Source organism: Pelecanus crispus, chromosome 1 (assembly GCF_030463565.1).
Source record: "Pelecanus crispus isolate bPelCri1 chromosome 1, bPelCri1.pri, whole genome shotgun sequence".
Classification (NCBI taxonomy): domain Eukaryota; kingdom Metazoa; phylum Chordata; class Aves; order Pelecaniformes; family Pelecanidae; genus Pelecanus; species Pelecanus crispus.
The window spans coordinates 125552817-125576562 of NC_134643.1; the positions used below are offsets into that span (position 1 = coordinate 125552817).

Below are 23746 nucleotides of genomic sequence, written 5' to 3' on the forward strand. Positions count from 1 at the left end.
CAGTGACCCAGACAGAGCTCCCGCACCAATGTACAGCTGTCCAGGTCTCTGGCTGCAGGGAGTGCCCGAGCCTGTCACTCGTACCGGAGGGCAGCAGAGACAACAGCTGTCTTCAGTGTGACCAGGTGAAGGATCTGCTCAGCCTGGTGGCAGAGCTGAAAGAGGAAGCGGAGAAGCTAGGGAGTATCAGGGAGTGCAAGAGGGAGATGGATTGGTGGAGCTGCACCGTGCCAACCCTGGGGCCAAAGCAGCAGATGGAGGCCCCACAAGGAGCAGAGGATCCCCTACCCTCTTGCCAGCAAACAGAAGGAGGGCACCTAAGAGACAGGGGGGAATGGAAACAGATCCCTGCTTGGGGCAGCAGGTGAATCCCCTCCCCACCTCCCTCACCTTTCCAGTTGCCCTTACACAACAGATATGGGGCTCTGGAACTTGAGGGCCAGGCAAATGAGGATGTAGGTGAAGGTCCAGCCAGGGGGTTTCCTAGGGTGAATCAGTCAGCCCCACGCATTACGACTGCTTCTGTTAAGAAAAAAAAGAGGGTAATTGTTGTAGACGATTCCCTCCTGTGGGGAACAGAGGCCCAATATACTGTCCAGTCCCATCCCACAAGGGAGTCTGCTGCCTCCCTGGGGCCTGGGTTAGAGACATTACTAAGAAATTCCCCGATCTGGTACAGCCCTCTGATTATTACGCACTGTTAGTTATGCAGGTTGGCAGTGATGAGGTTGCAGAAAGAAGTCCAAAAGTGATCAAAAGGGACTTCAGGGCACTGGGGTGATTGGTTGAAGGATCGGGAGCACAGGTAGTGTTTTCCTCGATCTCATCAGTGGCAGGGAAGAATACTGAAAGGAAAAGGAAAGCTCAGCTGATTAACATGTGGCTCAGAGGCTGGTGCCACTGGTGGAATTTTGTTTTTTTCAATCATGGTGAGGTTTACATGGCACCGGGCCTGCTGGCAACAGATGGAGTTCAGCTATCTCCAAGGTGGAAAAGGATTCTCACTCATGAGTTGGCAGGACTCATTGAGAGGGCTTTAAACTTCGAAGGGGGAAGGGGGTATAACCAGGCCCACTAGAGAGGAACCCAAGAGTGGCATGGCAATGTTGGAGGTGAAATCGATAATAGCCCAGCTCAAGTGCACCTACACCAATGCACGCAGCATGGGCAAGAAACAGGAGGAGCTGGAAGCTATTGTGCAGCAGGATGGCTATGACTTAGTCGCCATCACAGAAACATAGTGGGACAACTCGAATGACTGGAGTGCTGCAATAGATGGGTGTAAGCTCTTCAGAAGAGATAGGCAAGGAAGGAGAGGCGGTGGGGTGGCTCTGTATGTTAGGGAGTGTTTTGGCTGTATAGAGCTCGACAGTGGTGATGATAAGGTTGAGTGCTTATGAATAAGGATGAGGGGGAAGGCCAACAAGGCAGACGTCCTGCTGGGAGTCTGTTATAGACCACCCAACCAGGATGAAGAGATAGATGAAGCACTCTATAAGTGGCTGGCAGAAGTCTCACAATCGCTAGCCCTTGTTCTTGTGAGTGTCTTCAACTTGCCAGACATCTGCTGGAAATACAACATAGCAGAGAGGAAACAGTCCTGGAGTGTGTGTAAGATAACTTCCTGATGCAGCTGGTAAGTGAGTCTACCAGGGGAGGTGCCTCGCTTGACCTGTTGTTTACAAACAGAGAAGGACTCGTGGGAGATGTTGTGGTTGGAGACCGTCTTGTCCTCAGCAACCATGATACAATAGAGTTTTCAATTCTTGGCAAAGTAAGGAGGAGGGTCAGCAAAACCACTACCATGGACTTCTGGAGGGCAGGCTTTGGCCTGTTCAGGACACTGGGAAAGCCTTTTGGGAGGCAGTCCCGATTGGCAAAGGGGTCCAGGAAGGCTGGGCATTCTTCAAGAAGGAAGTCTTAAAGGTGCAGGAGCAGGCTGTCCCCGTGTGCCGTAAGATGAACTGGCAGGGAAGACGACCAGCCTGGCTGAACAGGGAGCTTTTGCTTGGACTCAGGGAAAAAAAGAGAGTTTACCACCTTTGGAAGAAGGGGCAGGCAACTCAAGAAGAGTACAGGGATCTCGTTAGGTCATGCAGGGAGGAAATTAGAAAGGCAAAAGCCCAGCTAGTACTCAATCTGGCCACTGTTGTAAGAGATAATAAAAAATGTTTCTACAAATACTTTAACAACAAAAAGAGAGCCAAGGAGAATCTCCATCCTTTATTGGATGCAGGGGGAAACATTGCCACCAAGGATGAGGAAAAGGCTGAGGTACTTAATGCCTTCTTTGCCTCTGTCTTTAATAGCCAGACCAGTTATCCCCAGGGTATTCAGCCCCCTGAGCTGGAAGATAGGGACGGAGAGCAGAATGGAGGCCCCATAATCCAGGAGGAGGCAGTTAATGACCTGCTACGCCACCTAGATGCTCCCAAGTCTATGGGGCTGGATGGGATCCACCCGAGAGTACTGAGGGAGCTGGCAGATGAGCTTACCAAGCCACTTTCCATCATCTGTCAGCAGTCCTGGTTAACAGGGGAGGTCCCAGATGACTGGAGGCTTGCCAGCGTGACGCCCATCTACAAGAAGGGCTGGAAGGAGGACCTGGGGAACTACAGGCCTGTCAGCCTGACCTTGGTGCTGGGGAAGATTATGGAGTGGTTCATCTTGAGTACGATCAACAGGCATGTTCTGGTCAACCAGGGGATCAGGCCCAGCCAGCATGGGTTCATGAAAGGCAGGTCCTGCTTGACCAACCTGATCTCCTTCTATGACCTGGTGACCCACCTGGTGGATGAAGGAAAGGCTGTGGATGTCATCTACCTGGACTTCAGTAAGGCCTTTGACACCATCTCCCATAGCATTCTCCTAAGGAAGCTGGTGGCTCATGGCATAGGCAGGTGTACTCTTCACTCAGTAAAAAAATGTCTGGGTGGCCAAGCCCAGAGAGTTGTGATGAATGGAGTTAAATCCAGTTAGTGACCGGTCACAAGCAGTGTTCCCCAGGGCTCTGTTTTGGGGCCAGTCTTGTTTAATATCTTTATCAACGATCTGGATGAGGGGATTGAGTGCACCCTCAGTAAGTTTGCAGATGGCACCAAGTTGGGTGGGAGTGTCAATCTGCTCGAGGGTAGGAAGACTCTACAGATGGATCTGGACAGGCTGGATCGATGGGCCGAGGCGAATTATATGAGGTTCCACAAGGCTTGGGGTAGAGTGGCTGGAAAGCTGCCCGGCCGAAAAGGACCTGGGGGTGCTGGTTGACAGCCGGCTGAACATGAGCCAGCAGTGTGCCCAGGTGGCCAAGAAGGCCAACAGTGTCCTGGCTTGTATCAGGAATAGTGTGGCCAGCAGGAGCAGGGAGTGATTGTCCCCCTGTACTTGGCACTGGTGAGGCCGCACCTGGAATACTGTGTCCAGTTTTGGGCCCCTCAATACAAGAAAGACATTGAGGTGCTGGAGCGTGTCCAGAGAAGGGCAACAAGGCTGGTGAAGGGTCTGGAGCACAGGCCTTATGAGGAGCGGCTGAGGGAACTGGGGTTGTTTAGCCTGGAGAAGAGGAGGCTGAGGGGAGACCTTCTCGCTCTCTACAAATGCCTGAAAGGAGGTTGTAGTGAGGTGGGGGATGGTCGAGAGGAAATGGTCTAAGCTGTGTCAGGGGAAGTTTAGACTGGATATTAGGAAAAATTTCTTCACGGAAAGGGTAGTCAAGCATTGGAACAGGCTGCCCAGAGAGGTGGTGGAGTCACCATCCCTGGAGGTGTTCAAAAAATGTGTAGACGTGGCACTTTGGGACATGGTTTAATGGCCATGGTGATATTGGGTTGACGGTTAGACTGATGATCTTAGAGGTCCTTTCCAACCGTAATGATTCCTAGTTTTTACTTTCATTAAAAAATAATCCAGCCATCAAGCCAGGAAACATGAAATTAATTATTAGTCTACCCTTAATTGGTTTAGTGGTGGACTTGGTAGTGTTAGGTTATCAGTTGGACTGGATGATCTTAAATGTCTTTTCCAACCTAAACAATTCTATGATTCTATGATAATCTTTGGCCTCACTGACATCCTATGAAAACCATAATTTAACACATTCACAGTATTAGGAGGTTCATCAGGAAAAGGGTGATTTTATCTGATCTGTGCTGCCAGTGTGAAACAAAGCAAGTGGGACTATCAGACTACAAATCCGCATCAAAATCTAACAGAATCCTACAAAAAATGTGTTTCTTTTCCAAGCCATAACACAATAAGAGCAAGTAAGAGGAAGTATTTCCCTGTGGGTTAGCAGTGTTTAATGCAGACAAGGGAGAAAATACCAGACAATTTCTCTGTTGGGACTAGCCAAGTGTCTCAACTGTAAGGTAGAGGAGTCTCAGGACAAACTAAACTTGAAGCACTAATTGCATGGCAGGGAGCTGAGGTTGCTGGATATAGATACACTGCCACCTATGGTGACATAGTCCATCCTACGGTGACATAGTCCACCCTACAGTGACATCCCTTTTATTAATCTTATCCTGCTGTATGGGAAATGCATAGGTGATATGGAGTTTTTTTGCAGTGGGTCTATGCATCCTCAGCTGTTTTCTGTACAGAGTAGGGCCTCGAATCTACGTTTCTTTTCATGGTGTTGTAAGCATTGTGAACTTCTGTAATCATGCTGACAGCTTCTCTTGATGAACTGATTCTTCTTCTGTAATGGGTGAACACGGCACGTACGAAGACATTCTTATAGTGGATTGATGAGGGGTTTGGTATAGAAGTTTCAACATATAAACAATTGAGGAGGTTGAGTACTTTTTAAGTATGAATCATTATTAGCAAGCCTTTTTCAGAAGTACTTGCTTTGAATGCAGTTGAAAAAGGTCATTTCACCATTCTTAATATGACTTTTTTTGTAGTCAGATTACTCTTAATTACTGACTAAGCAAAACAGAACTATCCTGAAGAAATTAATAAATTCCTCTGCCTACTCATTTGTGAAGTACTGAGGTATCCACCCTCAGTTTCCATAGCTACTCATTGTAAATCAGAAGAGGAGAAAAACAGATGTCATGAAGAACAATTAGTGTATAATTAGTGACTGTATAGGACCACCATTCATTTCTCTTTGGAAAAATCATTGTGCAGCAGCAAACACTCAAAATTTGTCAGGACCTGAAGTCTTTAAATTATTAGAGTGAAATAAAGACATGGCATTTAGGGTAGAGGAAGATACATAATGTATATATCACACTTGAAATCTCAGAGCTTGTCTGACTTTTCATATACAGACTCAGCCTTAGCTAGCTGTTGTTAGGAAAGAATACAACTTGTTCCAAACAGCTAAGGAGTCCTTCCCACAACTACTGTAATACCAATTTCAGCCTTCACTTAAAAGCTTGAGGAACTGAACTCCTCCACGTTCCTCACAAGCGATACCTGTCCATTCACAAGAACTGCAACCAAAAATCTGAGCCCTCTTCAGCCAGCCATCTCCTTGTCAACGAATGTCCTACCTCCCTGCACCTCTAGATCAGTCTTAATCTCAGACCTTTCCATACAAGGTGATGCATTTTTATGTCAGTCACTCCTCCTCCAGAGGTACCTCACTCACAGTGGTGTTTGGCTGAGCCCCAGATTTGGGAACTCCTCTGGAGTTATCCCAGCAGATGCATTCACAGGGCTGTTATTGGGAAATGGGGTCTATGGCAGAGTCCTTTAGCTGGGCCCAAGCTCTCCTTGGTGTCAGTGCTGACTTCATGTGGCCTTTGACCTGCAGAAGATGAAGATAGGGAATCTGCCCTGAGCCTGATCTTCCTTTGCTTTTTAAGTTAGCCAGAATGATCCAAAGTGTCCAAGAAGAAATGTGCAGCTTTTTCCAGTCTCTCATTTCTCCTTGGTCACCAGCATGTACCAGGGGAAATTCCCTTTTCTGCAGATGCTGTGCCCGAGTAAACTTTTGGGCAGCCTTGGGAGGAGCCAGAGATCAGGATAGCAGCCAAGGATGGTCCCTATAGAATGAGGAAGCGGCTTTGTCCACACTAAGCACCTCATGTAACTTGGTGTGGATTTACTAATGGGGCTAAAAGGGATTTAATGCCCTCATGCCTTAGTGCCTCTCTCTTGCACCCCTACTTGCGTGTTGAGCTGACAGCTCCTGCATTCATGCCTGCTGGTCCATTTTCTTTCTGGATCCTCCAAAATTGGGGAGAAACGACAATGCTGAAGTGCCAGGAGTGTTTGTGTTGTATCCTGTCCTTCTCACTTCAGCTCTGTAGATCCTCTTTTGGCATGTAACCTAAACCTGACACGGAATGAAATACCTTGGTCTGGCAGCCAACCTGGAGGTATGGGCCAGTGCAGGTGTTTTTAGCTCCTCCCTTCACACTAAGGTTGAGCTTTCCCCTGTAGCTAAATAGCTGTCTTCCATATTTTAGGCATCTTGAAATCCCTGTGGCATGCTTTATGGAACAAAATATGAGAAAATATAGATATTTGTTGCAGTACTTCTAGATAAAAATATTATGAACAAGTTCATCATCAATTGTAATCATAATTGATTACAGCCTACAGAAATAACTGCTAGTTTGCAGGTTACTGAGTACTAGTTTTCTCTAATAGTCAGAAGAAATTAAAAACATGCTGATTGAGCATTAGGAGTAGAGAATATATGCTTAATCATAATGACCTGAGCTTTGGAGAATGCAGACTCCTAACAGAGGCTCAAGCTTTGTAGGGGGCTCTGGTCCTGTATCTTTGCAGTCTGAAACCTCCAAACCCCAAACATATGCCCAGGCAAATTTGTAGATAGAAAGGATTTACTTCTTTATTCTCTGCCATAGGTAAACCAGCTAGAGATCTCCATCTGTACTAGTCACCTAAGGCTATCGCTGTGGTCTGTGGGGAGAAATGGACACTTCCTCAGAGCTGTTCATCTTATCCAAAGGGACACGTACACATTTGGCCAAATGAATTGTAACCCAAAATACCTATTTTCTCTCTACTGACAAGAGCAGCTAGGCAAGATGCTTAATATCTGCAGTATAGACACCTAAATTGAATGTTAACCCCTCTCCCCAACATCAGATGTCTCCAAAGGATGTTAGGAGGCCCAGCATATCTACAAAATAAAGTTTAGGTTGGAAGATTGCAACCCTGTGTTTTTCAGTAAAGAAGTAGCTGTGGGAAAAGTTACAACTGCAATAAAGAATTTGCTTTTGGAAACATTTTAAATTCTTGGGCACCATCCATAAAAGCAGAGTCCATCATTTGGAAAACACAGACTCCTTGTTAAATAATCAACAAGCAGTTAATAGCTTCTCACAGAAAAGGTAAATATTCTGAAAGGGATGTTTTGAGGCTCTGATAGTACAATGTTTCTCCATTTCATTTAGCAGAAAATGATTACAGTGAAGACAGCAGAAACACGTGGATTATTGTACTTTCAGTCGTACTTTCATTCGTTGGTATTATTCTTCTCATTATTATTATTGCGGTTGTTGTACGCTGCTGCTGCCTAAAGAAGAAAGGTAAGTGGACCTTCACAATTGGTTTATACATTAAAAAGTATCTTCAGTTAGATATAAGTCTCCTAGTTGTGTCAGCTCTGGTGCTGTGCAAAGACCTGTAAGCAGAAGTGTGAGCAGACAGGTCCTGCTCTTAACCATGACCTGGTTAAGATGCTCTGTACTTCCACCCTGCTGTCTCTCTTATAAATTGGTTCCAAAATAATCAGTGTTAGCCGTTCACATTAACTACAAGGGGGTAGTGTTTTTCAGGCGTGCATTAACTTTCAATGACATTTAGTTCCTGTGCTGAGGTTCTTTGTTGAAGCATAACTTCAGTGCTGTGTGTCTAATTTCCAATTTCTGCGCAAGCTATTCTACAGGCACGTTGCACAATTTGTAAAAAGGGAGGAGGGATGCTCCTGTGGTAGCAGTTGCACGCTCTAAGAGGAGCTCTATAGTAGGTCATATTTTAGTTTCCTGCATTTTAAACATGTTCTTTTTTTTTTTTTTTTTTTTTTTGTCTTTCTCAGGATCTACATATCAAAATGAAATAAGGTAAGCTGGATGAGATGAGGTGGGAGAATTCTTCCTTTTAACAGAACTCTTTCAGGCTGTTGCAGGATGGTGAGAGGGAAGTGCCGGTTTCCATGCCCCACCGCCCCGCACTCCCAGGATGCGTGGGTGCTGCCCTGCTGTGGGACCTTGCCCATTTCTGAAGGGGTAGCACAGGAAGGGGAGGCAGTACGCAGGGAAGGGGTCTGACCTTAGGGGCAAAAAGCGAGGGCCACAGCTCGCGGCAGGTTGTGAACGCTCTTCCCGTGACAAACTGGGTGAAAAGAATCAAAACCCCGCCAAGGCTACCGCTCCGATTCGGCAAGCGCAGAAATTACGAACGGAAAAATACGCTCCCGCTGAAGCTGGCGGGCAAAGCGAAGACTTAAAAAACTGGCCGGTTTCCAGTCTGAAGACTTAAAAACTTGCCCGGGGGAAGGCAGGGCGGGAGGCCCGCCTGCATCAGGCTGGCTCTGCGGCCGGTCGCCCGCGCCGCCACAGGAGGTCACTGCGAGCCCAGCAGCCCGGCCCGCCGCCGGGACCCCCGGGCCGCCCGCCCAGAAAGGCCGTGCCGCACGCTAATTGGGATAGATGGGCAGGAGAATTAGGCCGTCTCCCTCGGCTCCTTGAAGGTTCTTTAGCGCTGGACTGGTAAAAATCAAATCGATAAATAAAGCTGCCCCGATGATGCGTGTCCGCGCTTAGTCAAGTGACTACCAGTACGAAGCTCTGCGTACATTACGGCGTTGAGTCGGAAAACCTTAGAAATCGTGAGCTGATGATTATCAGCATTAAGATCCTATTCATCGGCGCCAACAATTGTGACAGCAATGTCAGTGGGGTTATTTGGAGTTATTTTTTCTAAGCTTCTAGGGAGCATTGTAAATTCATGCACTGCCTACGCTTGTGGGGCTTTTAACTCCCCATCTCTTAATGAGTTTACAAAATGTTGCACCACTTTGCCTTGCACTTCAGCAATACCTAGACTCATTAATGGCCTCTTGTGGGGGAATTTTGTGAAGGCCTGTTGACAGATTTTCATTTATACAGCATTTTATTGATACGAAATGAAATAAGGGAATTACATAAATAGTATTTTCTCCTGAGGAAACGATGCTAATTATGCCATGCCATGCCATACCAGCAAACTTCCACGTGATTTTTTAGTTTGTGATACTAAATTGATCATTTTACCAAGTGCAGCTATACAAATAGAGCAGGACTAAATCAGCAGGGAATTGGTAGTCCAAAAGCAGGTACAACTTGCACATCGTTTTTGTTGTGAATAAAGTCCTGCAAAGCCTTTTTACTTGCATTCTGACTTGGTTCTGCCAAAAGCCTTCTGCAAGAGTCAACCCTGTTAAGGCAAAATCAACTGAACATGCAGGGAAGCAGCTGCCCAGTGGTGGGGACTGGTATGGCCGGGTCTGTGCCCTTCCTAGGACCCTACCTCCTGAGTGGGTCTACACACTGCTTTCTTTCAGACAACCCGAAGAAGTCCAGAATAGGGCATAGCATTACTTTCCCCCTATGTCTTTGAATCTGGTCTGGGCAAATACAATTCTATCTTCATAACAGAATGTGTGTTTTTAGATGTCAGTACAGTAAAGTTCCTATTTTCCCATTAACTTTAAACATGAGTTGTCATACTGACTTCATAAACATTGCTTACACTTTGAAATTTAAGCAAATGCTTAAGCAAGTACTTAAGTGCGGGGATGAATCCAGGCTCTATGGCTCAGCTTGGACTTAGAAACTCAGTGTTGACAGTTCTGCACAGTTTTAGCATGTGTAAACAATGACACTGAAATCACAGGAATTATTTACAATCAGAGATTTTGTAGGTTCGGTGTTTTTTTTCTTAGGAGGAACCTACCTGCAGTAAAAAGAATCATGATTGTCCAGATTTTGGAAGCTGCATTATAGTAGTAGCGAAGAAGTGGTGAGACCAAAGTTATATTGGTTTACTTCCCACATTTATTTTTAACTTGGCTGGCTATCTTTTTGTACGTCCCACACTTTTTTGTAACTGCTTTTGATTTGGCTACTACACTGACTTTGATGAGATCTAAGGATCAGATAAAATAGATGGTACAGTGTCATGTAACATGTGGAGGTGGTATTCCTAAACAATTGCTCTTGTCTTCTAGCAACGATGACAGGCTTCCTAGTGGTATCTAACATGTTTATCTCCTAAAAAAGCCATGTAGTCATAGCTAGCTCGTCAGGTTTACATATGCATCAGTAGTGTTCATCTGAAGCTCTATGGGCCTGCAAAGTAATTCCTACTAAGCATAAAAAAAGTAAATGAAGCAGTTTCCACAAATATTGCTAACTGACAATATTTTCTCCTTCCCCTAAAAATCCCTGGGCCGTCATAGTCCTGCCATTAATTTGTGCTTGCCACACCAGAAACATAGGCAAAGATGGACCTGAGACTACCCTGGAGAAGAGTCCATGGTAGGAACAGATGAATAGAAGCATCTTTTCTAGCACAAGAGTTTAGAGTAAAAAGGCAATCTTTTCTCTCTGTGCAGCTATGCAGGTCACCATTCTGCAAATTCAGAGATGTATGACTTTAAGCAAGGAAGTTCTGTCAGCTTCACCATGGCTATGCTCACTTGTAAATTTCAAAATGAAAGATTAACTTTGGAGTGTATAGATGAATGACTTGGGAGCTAACTGTGGTGATGTGAGATAACATGCTTTGGTTTTGCAATTGGGGAGTGCTCAAATCACAAAAATGATGAGCTGTCATAAGTGACCTAGCTGGTGTTCCATTATTGGGCCATGAAATATCTTGTAATTCTGAATTAGAGATCAAAATTAATTTCCTACAAAACCTATGACCTGGAACAGAATCTTCACTCTTTGAAGATTGCTCACTTTATTTTTCTGCTTTCTGATAATGTAGCTGATGGAAACTTCCTAAACAGAATTTCACAGGTAATACTTACATGGACAAGATTTGTACTAGCTAATTACTTGGTAGGCCCAGATAAGTTTTGCACCTACTTTTTCAGAAGTAAGACATATAACTTTTTCTCTGTAGCCTACTATCCAAGAGTTCTCATATCACTTTTTGTTTCTAGAAAAGTTTCAGCTGAGAAGAAAAAAGATGGCCATTTGGAAAACAGACAAAGGCACGGTAGTGAAAATCAGGGATACATTCCAGAGGATCTGTGGAACACAGAAGAAATCCCAAGTGAGTCTAAGCTTGTGAATCACATATTGTCAAACTGCTTCTCAACATAGGCATTTTGGACAACATGTCAAGCAATTACATTACAAGATTTCACAATGCTTTGTGAAGGACTTGTGCTTGGCCTGAACGTTTTCAGAATATTTTGGATTTTCTAGAGTATGGCCCTTCAAAAGTATTGAGAAAACATCAAAGTTCTTTGCAGTTGAATTTAGAGTCCTGGTTTTTTTTTCTTTTTTAAATGTCTTTGTTCTTCCAAATATCTTCTCGGGCCAGAGGTGGGAGTACTGGATTCCCATACGATAGTGAATTTAGGCAATATTTTGCAGTTGGTCTGTAAAAACAAACAAAAAAAAATCCACCACCACCACCAAAAAAGAACAAAAAAAAGGAAAGAAGGAAGGGAAAAAAGGCAGTTAGTGAACTACAATTTTGCTGATAAATGACTAAAGTGTTATAAATTCTAGTCCTTAAGCACAAAGACTCTTCAAAAGCAAATGTAAATCTCCACCAAATCGTTACCCACCACTTTGCATTTATAACCACATTATTATCAAAACGTTTAATCAAACACTTAACGACATAAAATTATTGTGCAGAGTCTATAATCCAGGCATACATCCTTTTCTCTCTAACAAATAAATTGTGAAGAAAAAAGTGCAGTGGAAAATTTCAAGAGCATGTGGTATTGTAAAATGTAGCAGTTATAAAAAATAAAAGGAAAACTAAGTAAATCTGGACAAATTGATTCTACTGGGTCCTAGATGGGCTTCTTTCATATTTGTTAGTGTGCTGGGTTGACCTTGGCTGGCCACCAAGTGCTCACCAAGTTGCTCTACCACTCCCCCTTCTCAACAGGACAGGGGAAGAGAATAAGATGGAAAAGCTCATGGGTCAAGATGAGGAGGGGGAGATCACTCACCAATTACTGTCACAGGCAAAGCAGACTCCACTTGAGGAAGATGAACATAATTTATTGCCAATTAATAGCAGAGTAGGATAGTGAGAAAGAAAAACAAAACTAAAACCACCTCCCCCACCCCTACTTCTTCCAAAGCTCAACTTTCCTCCTAGCTCATCTACCTTCTCCCCACAAGCAGCGCAGGGGAGCAGGGAATGGGGGCTGTGGTCAGTCCATAACACATTGTCTCTGCCACTTGTTCCTCCTCACACTCTTCCCCTTCTCCAGCGTGGGTTCTTCCAACAGAATGCAGTCCTTCCCGAACTTCTCCAGTGTGGGTCCTTCCCATGGGCTGCAGTTCTTCAAGAACTGCTCTAGCGTGGGTCCTTTCCATGGTACAGTCCTTTGGGAATGGAGTGCTGCAAGGTCAATCCCCCATGGGATCACACAGTTCCTACCAGAAAACCTGCTTCTGCATGGGCACCTTTCCATGGGGCCACAGCTCCTGCCAGGAGCCTACTCCAGTGCAGCCTCTCCACAGGCTGTAGCTTCCCTCAGGGAACATCCACCTGCTCCGGTGTGGGGTCCTCCCGGGGCTGCAGGTGGATATCTGCTCCTCCATGGGCCGCAGGGGGCACAGCTGCCTCACCATGGTCTTCTCCACAGGCTGCAGATGATCCTCTGCTCCAGCACCTGGAGCACGTCCTCACCTCCTGCACCTGGAGCATGTCCTCACCTCCCTTCTTCACTGACCTTGGTGTCTGCAGGGCTGTTTCTCTCATTTTCCCACTCCTCTTTCCCAGCTCCTGTTGCACAGCATTTTTTACCCTTTCTTAAATACGTTATCACAGAGGTGCCGCCACTGTCACTGATGGGCTCAGGTTTGGCCAGCAGCCAGGACCGTCTGGGAGCCAGCTGGAATTGGCTCTGTCTGACACGGGTGCAGCTCCTGGTGTCTCCTCACAGAAGTCACTCCTGCAAACTCACCCCCACTACAAAAATCTTGCTATATTAGCACAACAAATTAGCTAGAGTTTGGCTCACAATATTAAATCATATTTAGCTGTATTCTTGAATGGCTTGTGCTTCATGCCATGGTGGACGCTGAATAACAGTAGTCTCATATATTCTTGTTACAGGAATTGCCTCTCTTCCCCCAATGTCTTCAAAGTTCACTGTTCCTGCTGCAGATTTAAATACCAGTTCTGTACCAAAGGTAATTATAATGCTGAAATCTTGACCTTTTTTTTCACACTGTGTGTATCGTACTATATCCAAACATAGATTTTGGGTGGAGGTAGACATTTGTAAATCAATTACAGCTGTAATTGGGTAAGTGGAATGTCCCTTCAGCATTCCTGAATGTTTGATTTATAAGGATAAGTGCCCTGGGCATTAGCCTCGGATTTAGATTGATTTTGGGGGGGGATGGGAGGTGAGGGAGAAACAACCACCCCTGATATTTGGAAGAAATGTCTAATAAAGCTTTTGTCACATCTGTTCCCCTCAGCACCCTGCGACATCTTCCTCCCCACCTCCCAGGCTAAAGTTACAAAGTCACAGACTTCCCCTCATAGAATCATAGAATCATAGAATATCTCAAGTTGGAAAGGACCCATAAGGTTCACCAAGTCCAATACCCTGCTTCTCGCAGGACTACCTAAAACTAAACCATATGACTAAAAGCATCATCCAGACGCTCCTTGAACTCTGAGAGGCGTTCAGTCAGTGTCTGCTTTTATCTTTCCATTGCTTTTCGTATCTGTCATCCTCCAAATGTCAGCTAGGCCTTTCTGCTGGCCAGCATGATGGGTAGCCCTGGCTGGGACAGACTTCCCATAGGTAAAGCCAATTGTTTTTTCATCATTCCTGGGACTAAAAAGTCTCCTTCTCTCTCTCCACAAGCACACTTATTACAATTAGTTAATTATTTCAGCCTTGCCAGCCAGAGTAACTCTGGTTTGGCTTTTGGGAATTCACCTCTTGTGTATTCCCATTAAACCATTATAATGTGGAGGTTGGCTTTGCTCTGGGCATGCAATAATGGAGAGCTGTTATATAGGTACCTTTGCCAAAGTGGAGGTCTGCAATGTTTTTGTTCTCCCCAGTCACCAGACTGGAGGAGATGTGGATATAAGATGGAGGCACTGTTGAAGGTGAGGTTTCAGGTTCCTTTGCAAACAAAATCCAGTGCAGATACAGTAAATAAATGTGCATTTTCTCTGGATCATTTCTTGGTTGTATTTTCCAGTTACACTTCCATATTGCAGAAGTTGCTTCAAGTCAGGAACTTTACACTGATTTTAGAGACCTTCAGTATCTCAGTAGTAAATGATGGAAGGGAAAGCATGCAGATAACACCCAGCCCACCCTAGAGCTTTTTCCACTTTCCATGTGGCTAGCACGTAAAGAAGTAAAACTCAGCATTTATTCTTCTACTTAACTCAGCATTTATTCTTCTCCTTGTTCCATTCTCAGCTACCTCTGTTCTGAAGGGTGGTGCTGAGCTCTCTTAGCTTCTAGCAAAACAGCAACGTGGATCTTAATTTATGCAATATATTTGTAAAATACATTTAGCACACTCATGATGGTTTTTCCAAATATTCTGTTGGGAAAGTGGCAGTGATGTGGTACTGAATTCACTCCTCAACACAGTGACAACTCATTTATTTTTGAAGAGCTGTTTCAACATGTACAATGCAGAAATCTGTCTTGGGATGACATTGCATATAAATCATAGCAGAGTGTGTCTAGTTCTTCTGGCACACAATGAAATTTAGGAAGTACTCAATCAATGATTAAAACAATGATCAAAATAATAACAGTAAAAGTAATAGCAACGATACTGATGTATTTGTGGCTGGTAGTTATTATGCTTGACATTAATTACTTGCCAGACAAAATACTATTAAAGCAAAGCTGAAAAGCATATACAAAAGAGCTGAGGGTTCAGTGGGGATCTATAACCCTGAGCAAAAGTTTCAGACAGTGTTTGATAAGCTTATGAATAGGGTTATAAGGCACTGGCCATGTTTACATGCACAAGGCATGGGCAAGCCTGTGCTGGAGCAGGCTCCTGGCAGGACCTGTGGACCCGTAGAGACAGAGGAGCCCATGCTGGAGCAGGTTTGCTGGCAGGACTTGTGACCCCACGGGGTCTGCTCCTGAAGGACTGCACCCCGTGGAAGGGACCCACACTGCAGCAGTTTGTGAAGAACTGCAGCCCGTGGGAAAGACCCATGTTGGAGAAGTTTGTGGAGGGCTGTCTCCCTGTGGAAGGGTCCCACACTGGAGCAGGGGAAGAGTGTGAGGAGTCCTCCCCTGAGGAAGAAAGAGTGACAGAGATGACGTGATGAACTGACCACAACCCCCATTCCCTGTCCCCCTGAGCTGCTTGGGGGGAGGAGGTAGAGAAATTGGGAGTGAAGTTGAGCCTGGGAAGCAGGGAGGGGTGAGGAGAAGGTGTTTGAAGGTTTGGTTTTATTTCTTTCTTATCACCCTACCCAGTTTTGACTGGCAATAAATTAAACTAATTTTCCTCAAGTCAAGTGTGTTTTGCCCATGACAATAATTGCTGAGTGATCTCCCTGTCCTTAGCTCGACCCGTGAGATTTTTCATTGTATTTTCTCTCCCCTGTCCAGTTGAGAAGGGCAGTGATAGAGCGGCATTGGTGGGCACTTGGCATCCAGGCAGGGTCAAACCACACCATGTCACATTACGGTCTGCTCTGAGAAGCAAAAGAGCTTGTGCTGAGGACCCCGTATCCACCCTATACCCATTTCAGTGGGAGGTGATAACTTCAGTTAGCTGTAGCCATTTCCCAGTGAATGGGTGCTTATTGATGGTTGATGTGCACTGGTTGTGCACTGGGGTCGGGGGGGGGCATTAAGCCATTTGGTGTTATCTGAAAGGTATCCGGTTTGGGTGCTCTCAGATAGCTCCCCAGTAAGAACGACAGTGTTGTGAGTGGGGACCATCAGGAGACTGGCTTCACAGTGTTGGTTTCATGCTCCCGATTCAAACTGAAACACGAATGTAGGTGCAGCCCTCAATGTCAAATGCTAGATTAGATGTCCTAGGAGGCCCCTTGCAGCCCAGCTGCTGGGGAAACATTGAAATCTATCACAGACCCACAGCATAAATTTGAACCATTTCTGTTAAACCAGTTATCCATGGACAATATTTGGTGGAAGTCTGTTACAGTGGCTTCTAGCTGCATCAGTAACTGCAAACACATTTTTGAAAAATATCAAGAGATAATCTAGAGGTGAAAATTATTTATAACTGTTTTCCATATGTTGGAGGAACATTTAGCAATCTAAAAATGGCTTGTGAAGACAAACTATTTCTCAGGTTGAACAGGACTTCTCAGTATATTGTGATGGCCCCATCTTGTATATGCGGGATCTGATAAAGGTTGATGAAGATTTACCTCAAGTTGAGGATTTGCAGTCTATGATTTAAATTTATGGTATTATATGCAAACATAGTAAAACATTTCCCAGGAAAAAAAAAAAAAAGTGTTTTTCTTTCATATTCATAACCTTCCCTCTTAACTGCATAGTAGAGGTTTTCTGACAATAAGTGTTACTGGATGAATTCTAATAAAGTTCGATCACCACTGTTGCCAATATATTGCATAATGCACATTGTGGTGCTCTTTCATTATAATATATTTTGTGTCAAGCAGGAGAAATCAGATTGCAAGCCATCTAACTGTTTGCTGATTAGTGCTGAATCAAACAATTTCTTCAGAAACCACCTGCCTTCCTTCCACTGCATTTTCTAAGCACAGAAGGTTATGTTTCTCAGTTGTCTTTCCCTGCCTGGATACTGGAAATATTGCCAAAGGTTTTTCATCTTTATTCTTCTGGACTTTTTAATGAGAAATAAGGGGTAACAAAATGGGGGGAAGAGAAATTATCCAGAGAATTTTTTCCATAGTGAAGGAGGTCATAAAGGGGTGGACTTCAGCAAATTGCCTCTTTCTCCCTGGATAATCAATAAAAATGAGCAAATGTCCTTACAATGCTTTTATGGAGGTCAGGAAGAAGGAATGAAGAACCCAAGTCCTCCCCCAGGAGCAGGGTGGGGAAGGAACAAGGAGCCCATCTACTGATGGAAAGAGTCACAGAGACTGAAGACCTAAAGTCTTGTCTCTCCACCTCTGCAAGGTGTAAGCAGTTAAGGTGTCTGTGGTTGGCTTCCTTGTCACCTTATGGGATCAGGATTAGCCACAGCAACAAGGCCAGAAAATAGGCCCATAAGGGCAAAGTTTGAACGGAGAGTTTTAAAATTAAAAGAAGCTCGTGGATGTGGGGACGAGAGGAAAAGCAGGGCAATCGCAGTGAATGAAGACTTTTCAAGTTAGCATTTTGACCCGACAGAGACAATCATACTTGCTGCACAGCCCATTCCTCCCACTCCCAGGAGAAAACTGCATGGGAAGTTTCAGCACAGTTCAGAGGCATTAGGCATTCTCCCTGCATCTCTGAGGGTATCCGCTTCAAATTTGATCCCTTCTGTTCCATATGTAAATGGTTACAATTTTAAATGATTTGAGAGATTAAGGGAGACTTTGTATCACAGTTTTTGTTTCGTCAGAAGTCCTTGCCCATGGACCCAGTCAGGTACAAAGCCTGAAATACCTGGAGGGTCTCATTGTAAAAGGTGACAACTGAAAATCACTTAGGTCAGCTATTGGCCATTCAAGCTCTTTGAATCAGAAACTAATGCAAAAGGCTCACAGAAGATAAATGTTGCCCAGCAATTGCACTGATCAATTCACAACGGGAACAAAAGATTTGGCAAATCATCTTAGGGAAAAGTAATACCTCAGCTAAGAAGGCGGGGGGAAAAAGGTGTGTGAGACATTTAAAAAATGATGAATATCGAACTAAATTATTGAGTTGAGGAAAAAATTACCAGCCACTCGAAGAGGAGGCCAGGAGCATCAGTCAGGGGTGCTGGAAGGTCTTCATTCTGATTACATTAGCCAAGAAAAGGTCAAATAGAGAGTAGAGTTACAAGCTTCTGTTTAATTGCATATTTTGTTACCGTCAGCGATGGGAGGAGAGTGATCCTTGCTCCTGGCTGAGCTGCAGGCCAGACGGGTGGTAGGTACCAATGTCCCATCCAAGGGGCCATTTTTCATGCCCTGATCCATTGCACAGAGCTCCTTCCAAAACCCAAGTGGCCATGAGGGGGGTCCCTTACCTTGGCTCTAGCAGATTTTGGGGCAGTCCCACAGACAGTTTAGCCTGAACAAGGGCCATAGGGACAGTTCTGCCGGGTCCTGGGTGCCACCTCCAAGAAACTGCATTTTTTCAAGTCCCACTGGTACAGAATGAGCTCTAAGGACTCAGCGTCTTGCAGGACTGCACATTCTCCTACACAAGTTTCATAATTAGTCTATTTAATAGGCCACAGATATCTCTACGATAAATCATAAAGACCACTTCATAAGAGGGAGTGAGTGCTCATTTATAGCGGGCCAGATTCATCCCTGGTGTAATTCAGCTGACTTCAGCACAGCTACAGGAGGCTTGCACTTGCCACCACAGCCACACTCCTCCTCTCCAATCCAGAGTGAGTCATGGCTCCATTAATGGGGAGGCATCTATTTTTCTTCTTAACTACTCCAAATGACACTCTATAAACTGGAAATATTATTTAATTGTGGTTGTGGTTTTATACTGGGAAGGAAATGAACGCTGAATTGTAGGTCCATTTATTGCACTGTATAAAACTGCTCTGACTCTGAGGATTGTTTGAAAAGAAAAATTAAGCTATCAGAATCAAATTAAAAGGTCAATAAAATAGAAATATAAACCAATGACAGCAAATAATTTTATCCCTACTGATGAAATGTACTGTAGAGTATGTCATGTTATGATATTCATTGGTCAGCATATCTTAAGAGAGTAATAAATATTGATGATACAGGTGTAGAAAAGGCAGATGAAGTTTACAGTATAATTTTTCGAAGTGTCTGTGGAAGAAGGGGAGAAGCAAAGTTATGTGGGTGGGATTAACCCACAAAGAAATGAGAAGGAATTTCCAGGCTGTATGTCTACTGATGGACGGGGAAATGTGCTGAGTGTATGAAAAGTTGACAGGATGGAACTGGTTTGCTATTTGAAATAATAGTGTATCCAAATTATTTTGAGGGTATCCAGAACTTTTGGGCAGGTGTTTTCCTCTAAATGAGGTGAATTTGGAATGAGAATTAAAAACTGAGGGCAGGGGGGAAAATAACCTTCAGAAGCAGAAAGCTGTGCCTCCCTGATTTTTTGTTCTAACTTAGACAAATGTGTGATGCATGCAGACACATTTGGAAGTACTCCTACCACATTAATTTCAGCAATTTGTTCTAATGCAGTTAGACTGGAGTTTTTTTGGCTGGCTAATAGTAGGCAAAGCCTTCAGTTTATCACACATTTCCACAGCATCAGTGTCTGAGGAGCTGCCATCTGTCAAATCAATTTAAAGATCAGAACCCTGTTTCATAATGCCAGATGTGTGTTCATCATTCCTATCACTGATGTCATATGGGTTGCAGAAATGACTACAACATGCTTGTAATAACAGAAGCCCTTCCTTCATTGACTGAAGATCAGTATTCAAAACACCACTGGAGGATTCAACCCTGAAATCAGCTGATACACACACCCATTTTACCTTCTGATTCATCCATGTATTGCTAGCTCTCTTTGTCTGGCTGAAGAGCTGGAAGAGATGGAAAGAGTTGGGCAGCTGTTTCCCCAACCAAACCAACAAACTATGCAAAATTTTCCCAGTATAATAGTCCCTTTATAGTAGTCCCTATAAAAAGGCATCCAGGGCAGATGACAAGTCAACAGGCAGGCTTTGAAACATGTGACTGTCAAATATCCATGGTTAACTAGATGCCAGGCTGACAGTACAAAGAACTTTAAAACTATGTAAAAGAAATGCTGACAATATTCCATCCTTAGTGATAGAGGGGACCACCTTAGAAACTCGCTCCTGTAATGTCAGGCTGTGCAGTGAACCACTAGAGCTGTCTTCTTCCATTCAATGTGTAGGACGTAGCAAATAATGAAACCATTTTTTCTCAGACTAGGACTGACAGGTCTAGTAGAGCACTGAATTAATCTGAAGAAGAAACTTTGAAATCAAAACCAAGCAGAGGCTCTAGTAGTAGTAGCATATCAGGGTCTAAATATGAAATGGTTGTTGTGGTCCTACTCCTCTGCATTTTGTATGTGTAATGTGTTGTATGAGATCTTCTATAGCATCAGAAAATTAGTTTTAGGTTACTGACCAGCAGCCATCAGTCTCCATTTCAGTTAGCTGCAACCTCAGTGAGGCTATGCTACTTCAGAGAAAGCTCCACAGAAAATGAGCCAGTACACAGCATGAGTTGATTGAAATTCATGAAATTATTCATTAATTGATATCAGAGCACAGTGAGAATAAAATAAAAGTAACCCAGGGCGTTTGCGCTAAAGCAAATAACTGTGAAAGATGCAGCAGGGCAGGGGAGAACCATCATGGGCACAGTCCCCACCCCAGGAGCAAACTTGCTGCTTGGTTCCTCCTTTGGTAGCAAGGAGAAATGGCATGACAAGGCAGGGGCTGGATGGCTCATTCTTGCAGATGAGATTTTTAAAGCAAAAGAGGCATGCTTGGCTTACATTTTCCCCAGTGCTGCCAGGGAAGAATAGGGCAGTCTGGATCCGGCTGGTGCCGGATCTAGATCCTCTGGCTCCTTCCTATTCAAAATCACATGCAATACAAAATCTTTTGTAGTATTGCCTACTAATGGCCATAAACACTGCCTCGTGACAACATTACTTGATGAACTTTCTGATTAATGTATTTTTTCCTTTAGTAAATCTAGGTGCAATACAATATTTTTGTGCAACAAGTTCTGAGAAATATTACGACATCGGTATTTTGCTAAACATGGGATTCAAATAATGACCTGTTTCAGAGACAGTGTTCAATGAGGTGCTCTTGGACACCTCCGAAACTTTCTGATTATTCAGTATGCTAACTGGTTCAGTATACTTTATACTCAAAGGACAGACCACAGTATCCAGGAATACTTGCTTTCCACAGACATAACATTTGCCTTCAGTTTTTTTTCAGATTTTTTTTTCATTCTACTTGTAAATTTGTTATTTTTGGGGGGAGCAGCAGGAGAGAGCTTCTCAAAACCTCTGTCCTAGTGAGAAAGCCTGCCATAACAGACCTGTAATTGAATGATCAGGAAATGCCAAGTAACTGTTCTGCCATAAATGGAGCAAATCTCATCATATATTAATCTCCAGGGTAACACAGACCAGAGGAAACTTCTGATGTGCTCTGGAAACGAATGAGTGATGTCTCTGTTGAGCACCAGTAAGGTCTTTGGGCTGAACTGCAAGAAATTAAGTGCAGCAGAGAGATCTTGGATAAGGTCTCTTAAGCAGACACAGGCGATCCTGTTACTTCCCAGAGCACCTCTCCTCTCTGCAGAAATAAACAGTAAAGAAGGGTAAATTTAGAAAACAGCAGTATGTTCTAGCAACAAAAAGGGATGGGGGGGGGGAGGGGAGAAAAAGATTTGTGTTTAAAACAGAAGGCAGCTGTCTTATGAAATGTTTCTAGGATAGTTATATTTATGTCATGGTTTTTCTTGAGGTGCTGGGACTCATTAAATACCAGAGACATGTTGTCCACATTTGTTAGCTAACATTTTCCTCTATGGCTTATTCAATAATGTATATGTACCAAATGCATTATTTAAGATGTTTAATACTGGAAGACTACCAAGGCAATACAGACTGTACATGATTAATGCTCCAGAAACAAACCACAAGAAGATCAGTCAATAGTTAGGAAGCAGCTTGGGCCTGATAAAAAATTCCACTGGGAAGAACAGTGAAATTTCCATTCATTTCCAAGGGCTTGAGACCAGGTGGGGAAGCTGCAAGGAACAGTAGCCAGCAGATGGCATCTACTCGGAGGTAGATAAAACCAACACTAGGGCTGGCCGCAGCAAACCATTCCACTGTAGTGTTTCATTTAGGAAGCTGTGTGAAGATACATGTTTATAACTTTGGAATAAATTTTCATTCCTTAGAACCACTTTGTAATTATCTATGTGAGGTCTCACTACTACATTTAAATATCCAAAGTGTATGTTTGTTGGATACATTTGAGAATGAATTTTTTTTTGTCTTTTCCTCTGCAATGGTATTTTGTAGAAGCGCATAAGTAATTAGGACTGGAAATCCACGGCACTGATTTCAAATGAATATAGGGTTTTCAAAACTGCTGAGTATTTGCCCTGCACTGATCCCACTGGGGTCAGTTTGAAAACAGGCTGCTGTTGGTGGAAGTGGAATCATGCCAGTCACAGGAACTTTAAAAAAAGCCTGCCTTGGATAAACGCTGAGATGTTGAGAGCAGTCTTTCAGATACATGAAATACTGGCGTGATTGTTGTTGTAATTTCTACTGTATTTGGAAAGCAAAGTCAGATGTTAAGTTTTTCCTACAGCTTAACGGGTAGTTTCTTTAAGAGAACCAGAGGAAAAACACCCAACATCATGTTTTGCTTAAAAGAATACAGACTGCAGAGTCCGCAAAAAGTTCTCAGATAGCATAAGACCAGTTAATGAATTCCCAGAACTGCCATCAGTGTGTTGCATGTGAAACTTTTATTTTGTTCTGCTGTTCAACCTTTCCCTTTGTATTTAGATTTTGAGTGGGTTGCTGATGATAGATTTCATTTTGGTATTGATGCTTTGGGCCGAGGGTTTGGCAGGTGACCTCCCGAGGACCCTTGTGGGACTGCTTTTCTAGGATTTATTGTAGTTCTGTAACTGCTTTTACTCTTCCATAGGTGCAACCTCAAAGAGCTACTGATTATCCGATCAGCCCAAAGAAAATTAGAAACGTGACACATGTTTAGGATGTACTTCTCCAGGAAATTTCTCTATCAATCAGTTGCGTTTTACACATTTGGATGGCCTCCTGCAACAGAGAAAGGTCTGCACTGGTTCTCTCAGTTTAAGCTATAAGTTATTTTTCTTTTTTTCCTCATGCAATGAAATCAAATTGCAACTTTTGTAATGTAGCATATGACATCTCAGCAAAATAATGGACATAAATGACAGCCTTAACTTCAGAGACAATGAATTTGATGGGACTCTGCAAGAACAAGAATCCGTGCTTTGGTGCCAAGGAAATCAGCAAAACTCCTATCAGACAGAAATATTAGGTTATCCACAGCAAGATCAAGGACTGGAACTGAAAGAGATTTATTAGTTCAGAAGAACTGGTTAATAATAATACTGGTTAATACAATATCTGCTGCTTTTTTATGTACTTTATGTACAGCTGATCATCTTGAGCTTGTAGATCAATATTTTTCAATTTCTGTTCTGTAATAAAATCAAGGGAAGTTTTCATGAGGGCTGTTTCACAATTTCTAACAAAACTGTCTTTGGATCAGAAATGGATTTGTTTCATTTCAATACATTCTTTTGTTAAAGCTATTTGTCTTAAACATGATGTTCCAGTTTTAAATAAAAAAAACCATCACCCACTTGCCAAAAAAATCCT

At 43.5% G+C, this 23746-nt stretch overlaps 1 protein-coding gene across 1 annotated transcript in view; it reads left to right on the top strand.

The window, feature by feature from the left end:
- The window catches only part of IGSF5 (immunoglobulin superfamily member 5), a 34425-nt gene extending 11332 nt beyond the window's left edge, over positions 1–23093 (top strand). The window contains exons 4-8 of the mRNA XM_075727847.1: positions 7383–7514; positions 8024–8048; positions 11138–11250; positions 13288–13364; positions 23025–23093. Of these exons, the coding sequence (XP_075583962.1) occupies positions 7383–7514; positions 8024–8048; positions 11138–11250; positions 13288–13364; positions 23025–23093 (416 nt within the window). The remainder of the gene's footprint in view (positions 1–7382; positions 7515–8023; positions 8049–11137; positions 11251–13287; positions 13365–23024) is intronic.
- Positions 23094–23746: the final 653 nt, after the last annotated feature.